Source organism: Nematolebias whitei, chromosome 18 (assembly GCF_014905685.2).
Source record: "Nematolebias whitei isolate Nwh7 chromosome 18, NemWhi1, whole genome shotgun sequence".
NCBI lineage: Eukaryota > Metazoa > Chordata > Actinopteri > Cyprinodontiformes > Rivulidae > Nematolebias > Nematolebias whitei.
The window spans coordinates 38,062,997-38,075,458 of NC_056515.1; the positions used below are offsets into that span (position 1 = coordinate 38,062,997).

The 12,462-nt window shown below is 40.6% G+C and overlaps 1 protein-coding gene across 1 annotated transcript in view; it reads left to right on the forward strand.

The window, feature by feature from the left end:
- Positions 1 to 8,872, forward strand: part of arrdc1b (arrestin domain containing 1b) — a 31,757-nt gene extending 22,885 nt beyond the window's left edge. The window contains exons 3-8 of the mRNA XM_037692069.1: positions 1,832 to 1,882; positions 5,130 to 5,284; positions 5,383 to 5,565; positions 7,299 to 7,475; positions 7,556 to 7,991; positions 8,820 to 8,872. Coding sequence (XP_037547997.1) covers positions 1,832 to 1,882; positions 5,130 to 5,284; positions 5,383 to 5,565; positions 7,299 to 7,475; positions 7,556 to 7,991; positions 8,820 to 8,872 — 1,055 coding nt within the window. The remainder of the gene's footprint in view (positions 1 to 1,831; positions 1,883 to 5,129; positions 5,285 to 5,382; positions 5,566 to 7,298; positions 7,476 to 7,555; positions 7,992 to 8,819) is intronic.
- Positions 8,873 to 12,462: the final 3,590 nt, after the last annotated feature.

Genomic DNA, 12,462 nt, shown 5'->3' on the forward strand with positions numbered 1-12,462 from the left:
CCAGCTGCTTTTGGCCGTACCAAAAACCATCTGAAGCTCAGAGGAGATCGAGCGTTTTCAGTCGTGGGCCCTAAACTTTGGAACAATCTGCACATCAACATTCGACAGGCCACCTCAGTCTCTATTTTTAAAACTCTCCTAAAAACACACCTGTATTCACTGACATTTAACACATCGGATCGGATTTAGATCTAGTTTTTCATTGATGCTGATTCTGTTCATGCTTTTGTTATTATTCCTATTTAACACAAGGTCATCAGATCTGATTTAGTATTTCATTGTTTCTAATTATGTTTTCTGATTTATATTTTTATTCCACGTGCTATAAATATATCTTGTTACTTTTTATTTGATGATGTGATATTTTTGTTAAGCACTTTGGTAACAACAAAGTCCATGCTCAATAATTCAGATGTACAATCCAACATTTTTCAGTCAGGTCATCTGGGCAGTTTTTCAAGGGGATGAAGACTTCCGGATCGAAGGCGAAACGTTTCAGCACAAAACAAGAAACTGTCCAGATGACCTCACTTTGGTAACGGTTTCTGTTTTAAATGTGCTCTATAAATAAATCTGACTTGACTTGACATCAGGAGTGCCAAAGCAGAGAAACATCTAAAATGTGCAGGACAGTGACCCTCGAGGACCAAGACGGAGGACCACTGTAGAGCGAACGGATATCTTTGTCATGCAGCGTGGCATGTCTTGTCTGTCTGTTAGCGAAATACCTCATAAACCACTGATGAAGCCCTAAACCATCCACTATGGAGCACAAACCAGTGTCTTCTGTTCTGGCTCCAAACCAGGGTCAACAGTGAGGGTTATGTCAGGAGGCCCATCCGGCTAAAATGCTTCAGCCAAAACAGACGTGCAGATTTGTCCAAGCGAGTTGAAGGAGGGTGAGTCACTGTGACGACCGCTGAAGAGGGAACAGCCGAAAGAAGATGTTTATGAAAGTAATCATTGTATTCAGTTCACCTGTACCTGATTAACTTTTGAGTCAACGTAATTCAAGATGGACGCCACAGCTAATCAACATTAGCCAACACAAAAAAAAGGCTTTAATTCAGTCAGTTTTAGAGATTAGAGACGAACAGAATTAGTTCTGTTAGTAGCTGAGCATCATTCATTCAGGAAAATCACCCCCTAAAAAAAGAACATATGGACCCGATCATCTCGGATTATAATGAATCTTGGCACATTTGTCTGTGATCCCACTGCGTCTCAAATCTCAGGTCAGTCGGACCAGCAGCCCCCTAACGTTGAGCTTTGTGTCTGAAGTGGGCGTGGCCGCTTCAACGATCGTTCTCTCCGGAACTGCTGGGTCCATTTTTACAAACCTGGTGTCACTGGAAAGGGAATTTGATGCAGATCCCAAATCTGACCTTACTTTCCTGAGTACATTCAGATCCACTGGGCTTTTGACTTTTTCTATGACCTTGAAGATCACGTGACCTGATGACCTTTACTGCAATTAAATCCCCCACTTGCTAGCTAAAATGTGTTTTTGTTTAGGAACAATTTTGATCCAGGAAAATGTGTATCGGCAAAGATGAGCCATAAGATCATTCCCCATGAGATCACACAGGAGCTTTGATCAGAACAGCCACAAATCAGTTCATCGTCAGCGTCACATGATCTCATTTAACTCTTGATGTAAGGTAATGCTCAATATGAACGGGCGTTCTGCTTTTCTTCACAACATTTTGGTGATTTGTTGATGTTTGGGCCTCACATCTGTTGTTACATGTACTTGTTAACGAACTCGACAGGACCGTTTAGTTTTCAGTGTCGGCCGTCTCTGCAGCTGACGGGCTTTGGTTTCTTCCAGGAATTCTTCCGCCGGGCGAGCACAGTTTCCCGTTCCAGTTCCTCCTTCCAGGTGAGTGAAACCCTCCGACCCCGGGCCGACGTGTAGCCGTTTTTCCCACAGACCTGTTTTCTCAAAGCTGACGTCGGAGACAAAAGCACGCAGGCGATAACCTCTGCTCGCTCTCTCCGCAGTCACCGTTATCTCCAGTAGGAATTAGTCACTCGTGTGGAACACCAGCTAGGTGTGGAGGAACAGCTCGGGGTTAATGTTTAAACGTTGGAGCTGCGCTGACTTTCAGTTCAGTTTATTTCTACAGCACCAAGTCACGGCAGAAGTCGTCTCGGGCACCGAACAGAAACGTTCACATACACTAAAAATCCAGTTAGTAAAAGTTGTGTATCTAAGGAAGCAGCAGTGCACGGTGCATGTCTCTCACAGTGCACATGCACCTAAGATGAACATTTCAGACCCCTCCATGATTTCTACGTGGGAGAACTTGCAAAGTCGCAGGGTGTTCAAAGACTTATTTTCCCCTCAGTATAATTGTTTTTAAGTGTTAATCTTGTTAAAGTTCTCCCGTGCACGCTCGCGCAGCCGCCATTTGGCAGCCAGTCGATCTTTGGCGCACCGGCCCACATTTCCAGGTTGTCAGCGTTGACTCATAATAATCATAATCAACGACCCATAAGCAACAAATCACCTCCTTCCTAATAAACTTTATTAAACTCTAATCTTTTTACTGTCGGTTTGTTCAGACGACAGAACGACATTCTTAGAAGCAGTTTTTAACAAACTGTTGTTTTTTCTCTCCACTTGTTATTTGTTTCGCTTGTTTCTCTCTGAGTAGCTATTTTTATCTGTCGCTTCTTAAATTTCCGCCCCTCTTTGTCCTTCTCACCCCTTCGTCCTCCCCCCGAGGCGCACAAACGCCGTCCTCTTCACATTCAGGACAAAACGTGTGGGGTTCAGACGGTCGGCCTCCTTCATGTCCCGCACGGATCGTTTTCATCTCACTTCGTTTGTTTTGCAAACTTTTTCTGTTCAAAAGTGAATAAATTGACTAAAATTTTGACTCGGACCAAATAAAACGAGTCCATCTTTATTTTACCTTTGACTTTTGCTCTTTTTCTGTTTTTATTTAACTTCAGTTTACATTTGACCAAAACACAAAGCTTCTTTTCTTTAGCCTCTAAACCACTGAAACTTGATACCGTGTTAGCTTGAGGAGTTTGTTTTCACATTGAAAACTGATCTTTGATCAGTGGTGAACACATCTCAGTCATTCACACTTTGTTCGTCGGTCACTTTTTATACAGCGAAGAGTAACGAGTTATAAAAAGATGGAAACCATCCACCACTACAAATAAAATCAGTTACAACATTGGTTGAAAAAACAATCATTAATGATCATATTATAATTAGCATTAGTGAAAGAAACAGAACTTTATGTCCTCAAGAACCAAATAAAAAACTTTAACACCGAAATAAAATTTAAAAGCATATACTTTAGTCAACATATATGGAAGTGATAAATATTTGAAATGAGAACGAAAAGTTTCAAAGAGATTAAAAAAAAGAATATAATATTAGAAATATATATATAAGAAATTTACTAAAAACAATAAATACAAAAAAAGTGAGTACAAATTATAAATAAATTGCTATAATAAATACATTTATGTCAAATAATTCAGTTCAGTTTATTTATAAAGCACCAAGTCACAACAGAAGTCGTCTCAGGGACTGAACAGAAACATTCATATATTATAAAATAATAATTTAACAGAAACATTCATATATTATAAAATAATAATTTAACAGAAACATTCATATATAAAATAATAATTTAACAGAAACATTCATATATAAAATAATAATTTAACAGAAACATTCATATATAAAATAATAATTTAACAGAATCATTCATATATAAAATAATAATTCAACAGAATCATTCATATATAAAATAATAATTTAACAGAAACATTCATATATTATAAAATAATAATTTAACAGAAACATTCATATATAAAATAATAATTTAACAGAATCATTCATATATAAAATAATAATTTAACAGAAACATTCATATATTATAAAATAATAATTTAACAGAATCATTCATATATAAAATAATAATTTAACTTTATTTATCTGAGGAGCAGCTTTGAGTTTAACTCCATCACAGAACTCTCTTCTTGAGCATGAAGGCGACAGTGGAAAGAAAAAACTCCCTGATGAGGAAGAAACCTTTAGCAGACTCAGGACAAGAGGACCATCTGCTTCGACCGGCTGGGTTTGAGAGGAACAGATACACAATGGCAGGTCAAGAATCACATGTTAAGATAGAAATAGTATCAAATAAAAATTCAATTTTAACAATTCAGGTCAATTTGTCCTCCAGTAGTGTAAGCCTATAGCAGCATAACAAGCCAACACTAACTATAGGATTTATCAAAAAGGAAAGTCTTAAACTGGACAATGTGTCAGCTTCACGGACAGAAACTGGAAGTTGGTTCCACAAGAGAGGAGCCTGAGAACTGAAAGATCTGCCTCCCACTCTGATTTGGAAACTCTAGGAACCACAAGTAAACCTGCAGTCTGAGAGAGAAGTGCTCTGTTAGTAAAATATGAAACAATAAGATCTGTAATATAGGATGGAGCTAGGGTGTTGAGAGCTTTGTAGGTTAAAAGTAAGATTTTGAATTCTATTTTGGATTTGACAGGGAGCCAATGGAGAGAAGCTCAAACTGGAGAGATATGATCTCTCCCAGTAACTCCAGTTAAGACTCTGGCAGCAGCATTTTAGATCAACTGAAGACTTTAAAGAAGTATTTGGACACCCAGATAATAAACCATTGCAATAGTCCAGTCTAGACGTGACAAATGCATGGAGCAGTTTTTCTGCATCATCTTTAGATCAGATGTTTCTAATGTTAGTGATATTACGCAGGTGGAAGAAGGAGGTTCTAGTAACGTTTTTAATGTGGGGGATAAAAGACATGTCCTGATCAAAGATAACACCAAGATTTTTAACATTAGAGCTGGAGGACAGATTAATGCATCTAAGGAGGGAGAAAGACTGAAACATCGATTCCTAAGGTGCTCAGGTCCAAAAACTAAAATAACCGTGTTGATTAAAATTAAATAAAGTTTGAAGCACAAAACATGTAAAACAGTTAATAAAACTTGCTAAAATTAAAATATAGTCACAAATGCACATAAGCCTGGTCTGTAGTGTCTGACATATGAGACATATTTTACGTGTTTTTTATAAAGTCTCATTTGTTTGTTCGTGTCCAAACGTGTCCTCCAGTCGCTGTCCCCACGTCTTTCGAGGGACCTTTTGGGAAGATTATTTACCGCGTGAAGTCGGCCATCGACACGCCTCGCTTCTCCAAGGACTACAAATCCCAGAGGCTCTTCTACATCCTCAACATGCTCAACCTCAACGAGGTTCCGGACATCGAAGTAAGTTTATATTTGTTTAATTACCTGATGTGGAACCGACAGGAACCCAAACTGTCCTCCAGTGCACGCCGACAAACATCTCATCTGTAACTTTGCAGAATCCGAGTTTTGCAGTGACCACTAAGAAGTTCACCTACCTCCTGGTGAAGACGGGAACCCTGATGCTGAAAACCTGCAGTGACATGAAGGGTTACGTTCCGAGTCAGGTCATCAAGTTAGCCACCGAGATCCACAACAAGTCCGGCAAAGACACGGGCTACGTCCTGGCCAGTCTCGTACAGGTCAGTTAGTCTCTGTGTGATGTTAGTAATGAACATTTTCTCTCAGAAGGACACACTGGGCTCGACTTTAAATTCTTAAGTGTGTTAAATATTAGACCAGAACATTAAACATTAAACATTCACAGAGCACACTTAAATGAACACTTTAACATTTCAAATAATCAAAACTGTTAAGAGATAAGATAACACGAGTAAATAGAAAATGCAGTTTTTAAATTATCTCATTTATTAAGGGGGAAAAGCCTACCTAGAACTATATAGAAAAGAAAATGTTAAATCACAAGTGTAAGGATTTACAGCATCACATGTTCCCCCACCACTCTCAACACTGGCGATCCTCAGGGGTGTGTCCTTGGTCCTCACTCACTACACTCTGTTTGCATACTATTGCTCAGCTAACCAAACAACGGTAGTGAAATTTGCAGATGACAGTTGTGGTGGGATCGATATCCCACGACAGAGTCATCATACAGGAGGGAGGTAGAAGACCTTGTAGACTGGCGTGGCATTACAGCCTTCATCTTTATGTGGGAAAGACAAAGGAGACGGCGGTGAACTTACTTAGTGTGGAGTAGATCTATGGAATGATTTAAATGACGAGCTCAAACAAAGTACAAATATAAGCCAGTTTATAAAACAGTATAAAAATGAGCTTATTGAAAAATATGTTGTATAGGATGGGAGTTTCAAAAACCAAAAATGCTATTGCTGATATTAATAATGTGTAAGTAATTGTACATTCAACGATGAGAACGTGAGGTTTAAGCATCATGTAATGTGCGAGTATTCTAAGGGTTATTTGGTGTGGGGAGACTAAAATGATTGTATATTGATGTGTATGACGGGGCAGGAAATCATAAGATTGTCTTCTACCTGCTCCTTTTTGAACAAATTGTGTAAAATTGCGTGTCAATTGTCATGACTGTTATTATTTTTTTCTCTTTCTTTGTTTTTATTTTTTATTGTCGTTCGAAATGAGACTCGGCCACTCTCAGAGGCACAACTGTAGAAATGGTCCTTAGCCTCAACTTAATGTTTTTTTGGGCTGAGTTTAGTTTCACCAGCCACACCCAGGCCTGATAACTGCCAGACCTGCAGGGTCAAGAAACACTTTAAATAAAACCAACATCCACAAATGGAGAAAACCTGGAACAGTGGTGGACCTTCCCAACAAAATCACATTGGGAGCGTATCGACGACTCTTCCAGGAGGTCCCAAAGAACCCAGAACAACATCTAAGACCCTGTGGGCCTCGCTCGTCTCAGTGAAGGTCAGAGTTGTGATAAAAATAAAAATAAATCAGACAAAAATGTCCTCGATGGGAGAGTTTTAAGATGAAACAACGAGATAAAAGTGAAACCTTTTAGAACGGGTGCGTCTTGTTACATTTAAACTGACATCGTACTAACAGTCAAACACGGTGGTGGGAGTGTGATGCTGCTTCAGGACCTGGACGACTCGTCGTAACAGACAAAACCGTGAATTCTGCTCTACCAGAAAATCCTGCTGGAGAACGTCCGAGCATCAGCCTCTCCTGGGCTCTGCAGCAGGGCGGCGGTCTGAAGCCCAGCACAAACGCTTCCTCCAAACCTTTCAGGTTTAAAGGAAACACACTTTTCCACAGTTCTGAGTTGTTGTTTTATCAAATGAGCTGATTTAAAATCTTCTGTTTCCTCAGATTATCTTTGTTTGAAAATGTGACCGACTCGTTTCTTATTTCTGGTCGTCTGCAGAAAGTGACCTATAGGACCAAGCGGCCGGTCTTCGACCTGCGGACCATCGCGGAGGTGGAGGGAGCGGGAGTGAAGGCCGGGAAGCACGCGGAGTGGAGGGAGCAGATCATCGTCCCTCCTCTTCCTCAGTCGGCCCTCGCCGGCTGCAGCCTCATAGACATCGAATATTTCATTCAGGTCGGCGTGAGTTTGTCTGTTGGTGACAAACAAACAGGAAGTGAACGTTTTAAATCGTTCTTGTCGTTTGTCGGGTTCAGGTGTCGCTAAAATCTCCTGAGACAGTCGTCACGCTGCCCATCTTCATCGGAAACATCCCGGTGAACCTGTCTCCCTCGATGCCCGTCCCCCCCGGTCCAGACCCGACTCTGCCACCCGGTCTTCCGGGGGTGACGCCGAGCGCCCCGCCGGTGGAGGTGGACCCGGAGGACGAGCTCGGCGCAGGAGGCTTCGCCAACGAAGAGCTACCCACCAAGAGTCACTCTCAGCAGGACCCCTCGGTGCCGCCGGTCACCATGTCCCCCAGCGCCTTCAGCCACGCGCCGGGCCAGAGGAGACCCGATGCGTCCGCCCCGCTGTTCTGCTTGTCCACAGGAGCAACCATCCCGTTCTTCATGGAGGGAAACGTGACTCCGATCCCCACTTCCTGTTCCCTCATTCTGCCTCCAGAGTACAGCAGCTGCGACTACCCTCAAGGTACAGAGCTCAAACAGCCGAACGTTAACAACATATTTTCATGCAGGCTTGATTTTACTCTTATTAAGGGAATCCTGAGGACATCAAAGGAGCTAAACACTAGCTAAAAGCTAAATGTACCACAAGGTTAGTTAAAGGCAGCAGAAGTGTTTTTAAACCAAAGTTGCAAAAAGATATTTGAAGGTATTGAAAGGCTAGCTAAAAGTAGCAAAAGGCTAGCTAAAAGTAGCTGGAAGTAATAAATGACTAGCTAAAAGCAACATAATTCTCAGTAAAAGCTAAAGGTTGTGAAGTTACAAAAGGCTAGCTCAGAGTATTAAAAGTTATCTGAAAGTACCAAAAGGCTCATTTAAAGCTAAAAGTAGCAAAAGACCTACTAAAAGCTAAAAGTTGCTAAAGGCTAGTTAAAGACATTGAAAGGCTAGCTAAAAGTAGCATAAATGTCATTAAAAGCTAAGAGCTGCAAAAGGTTAGTTAAAAGCTAAAATTATTAAAAACCTAGCTAAAAGCTAAAAGCAGCAAAAGAAGACATGTAGAGCCTCACATGCAGCTCGACCGTTTTTAAAAAAGAAAACTGTTTTTGAATAAACTGAAGGGATCTTGTTGTTTCTGTGGGAAAACTTTTTGTAAATGAAGTGAATCAAAAGGTCACAGCCGCCACTTCCTGAACGAGCTGAATGTTTTGATGTATAAATGGCTAAAATAGCACAAAGTAAGCAGGAGGAGGAGTTGGATCGTAAAAAGCTTAAAGGAAATGTAAAAACCAGAAAAACTTATTCTGACCCTAAAACGTTCCTTCAGCTGTTTCTTACTTCCTGTGTCTTGCAGAGCCGCCTCCCACCTACGAGGAAAGCTGCAGCAGCTTTGACAGCAGACAGTAAAGACGGGTGGCTCCGCCCACTTTTACCTGCGACACCCATGCAGAGACGTGCGGAAAGGAAAAGGATCATTTCTTCTTGTAAGAGCTCTGGTTTCACCTCTGGGCCGGACGGAACCGGTGAGCAGAACTTCACTGTGCCTCGGACTAGTTTGGGTCGTCACCTGGCGTCCAAGACGTTTCAGAGGCCGGACTCTGAGGAATATCTGCGATGGCGTCAGAACAACTGCAGCCTCTGGGTGATTCTGACCGGACCCGTCAGTCGGGCCCGTCGGCATCGTTTCTTACCTGTAGACCCGACACCGGGCTGCACACGGCGCCGCAGCTGTCGGTTCCTCCGCCACGGTGGAGCCACGCGACCCAGCAGGACGACGCACAAACTACCGATCTGACGCTGGAGTTTAAAACAAACCCTGATCCGGTGGACGGTTCTGTGCACAAGTCCTGAGCCGCTGTTTTCTGCTGCGCTCCCCAACAATCGGACCTTCTTGGGTTCTGCTGAATGGTTTCGATCAGCAGTTCTTCAGACGTTGAGTGTTTTTTCTGCTTTTCATTATTAGTCCAGTGCCTGACCCATTTCAGAGGAATAATTTTTATTTGTTCCTGAAAAGTCTTGAGGGACGATCAAAAGAAAATTTAAATCTGCTCGTTTTTCATCATGTTGACGATTACTGTAATTGCCGGTGTCTAAGCCGCTACTTTAAACCCTGCGGCTTATACACAAGCGCAGCTTATTTAGCTACAAAATTATGTTTAAATTTATTTATTTTTATATTTGGGTGTGCTTTATAGATCGGCAATTACGGTAATGTCTTTTTACAAACGGCTGCCAGCTACCGTTTACCTGTTTACCTACAAAAACAGCCGAAATGCAAGAAAATATATCAACAATGGCCGAGTCCATGTAAAGGCTGTTTGGGATGAAGAGGAGCTTTGTTTACGTCGAGTGCGTACCCACAGTTCAGAATTGTGTAACGTTAAATGTGGAAACACTTCTGGAGTAAACTTTGTCAAACTGCTCCGTTTAATTTGGTTCAGGATAAACTTTTAATGTTTGACTTTATAGATTTAAATCAGTGTCAAGCAGTGAATCATTCAAGTTTAAATATTTGCACAGATTTGGTATTAAAATGGGTCTTTTAGGCTTTTTGTTGCCTGCAGCTTGTCGCAGAGATAAAAAAAAAACTACCAAAATAACTGGACCAGACTTAACTTTTTTAGATTTTTCTACCTGGATTATTGAGCATGCACCAGGATACCAAAATAACAGTCTGACAGATTTAAAATAGGATTTTAGCACCAAAGATTAAATCACATTAAAGTGCGACGTGGTGGGTTCCTGATAAAAACATAAGATGATTTGAGGACTAAAAAAAAAAGAATCAAGCAGGTGAGCAGAATCTGAAAACCATGTTTTTGAAACTAAACCTGAAAAAACTTCTGAACCCTTCAGCTGTTTATGAACGGCAGAACAAGTTTTAAGCTAAAAAGTCTTTGTGAATCGCCTTCTTGGAGCTAAAATCCTGTTTTCTGCCCGTCAGACGAAGCCGTTTGTTTTATTTCTTGGTAAATTCAACAAAAGAAGCGAGAACATTTTGTGTGTTTGTGACGGGCTGCTGGTACCGAAGAGAAACAAAGAAAACGTTCAGGTATTGGACTAAGACTGAGAGGAAAAAACACCAAAATCCCCCCCCCAAAAAAAAGACATTAAGGAGCTGTTGATTAAAAAAAAAAACTTTATTAAAAATGAAAAGCAAAACATTATTAGAGGTCTTAAAGAGTTCAAGTAAACAGCAGATGGCAGAACTTGCAGGATAAAGAGAACAACGCCCAAAGATTCAAGACTAAATTTGACTGTTTAGATGTTTTATATTCAAAGAACGTAGCGACGACTTAAGTTTTTTTGCACATTACTGCATATTTTTTGTTTTTATTGGCCATAGCTCACATGCTGGTGCATTATCTATGTCTGTTGGTTGATTTTAATCTGAGGGAGTTGCAGACGAGCCTCAGTTCTCCTGCATGTGCGCCCTCTTGTGGTCGGTGCTGGTACTTCACTTTAAATCTGGAGTTTAATCTGGTGATCCTCTAACCCGAGCCCAGACTCCGTTCAGCACCAAACCAGGTCTGCCGGGTGGATTAACGTCAAACCGAGTCTCCGGGTGAGACCAAGGGCCGTTTCTGTCGCCTTACCTTTCTCGTAGCTGTAAATGAGTCCGAACGCACGGCTCTTTTTCACGCTGCGAGCGCGCTGATTCTGCGTAAGGAAGCGAATCTGAACTCGTTTCTGGTTTAACGTTCTTTCCAAAACCTTCAGAATCTACGTTAAAGTGTCTGTTATTTTCTCTAAATCTAAAGAAGTTATTTATAAATGTTTTGTTGGGCTTCGTTTTGCACGTAAGGAGTTTTATTTCATCACAAAAAGGACAAACAAAACAAATCATTGCTGAAATTGGAACATTTTGATCTTTTATTTAAGTTGATTATGGACCCAGAACTTCTGTTCTAAAACCATTTTGTCTGACGTTGAGAATTTTAAGCACAACTGAATGTTTTTTTTTTTTCATGTTTTTGACTTTTCATCATTTTGTGTTTTTTGTTTGTTCTGAGGCAGGAAGAGCGTTTTGTAAGATAAATGATGTGACTGCATGCCTTAAACGATCTGGACCTCTGAGCCTGTTCAGGACGTCAGAGACCGACCGGGCCGAGTGCCCTCACGCAGCTTCAGAACACGGTCGTACACTGGACCTTAATCTGTAAAACTTGGGCTTTAGTCTCGTTTTCATGTGCAATCCCTCCTATTTGTCGTTTCACGTCGGCTTGTTCAGCCGCTGTTCCGTCGATCTCTTCACCAAAAGGTACTGTAGCTTTACGAGGGTCTAATTTTCTGTTTCTGTCTGTTCGTTAGTGTCAACATATTGACGTATGTTTTGTGTTTTTCTACCTGTAAACAGTTTACAGGTGCGGTATGAATGTATGTGGAAGCACCTCGACCATTTCATGTAAAGTTTAAAGTGCAGATTCAACGACAATATCTTAATAAATCATGTTTGTTTTTGTAGCTCGTAATAAACAGGTTCTCTGGTTTTATAATGTGAAGTTATCACACAGGACGGCAAGGTTAAATGACAAATCTTAGCTGTGTAGCTCTGTAAACACCACTGCTTTACTCATCATGGCATCTATTATTTGAGCCTTTTATGATTCATTTTTAACATTTCTTTTTTTTATTGTAGGAAAAGACAATAAATTCAAAACCTGTGCACCCTGTTCTTATTTTAGAAAGTTCTTAAATCTTTCAATCTTGGATATGGCAGTCACGAGTGGATGGAAACTTCAGGCCACAGTTGTAAAATCAGACACCCCAATTATTTTTAACTATAAAGGAGATTTTATGAAATATTTAATAAAGGCTCACCGTGCGTGACAATCTGTCAGTTTGAATAATAATAATAAATTGATTAAATTAAACCTTGTAAACAAGAAGTTTGTACTACACTAAAGTCAAATGTGGGCAGGATAACTTCAGTATCTCTCTCTAGACATATATCTATCTATCTATCTATCTATCTATCTCTCTCTATATATATATAT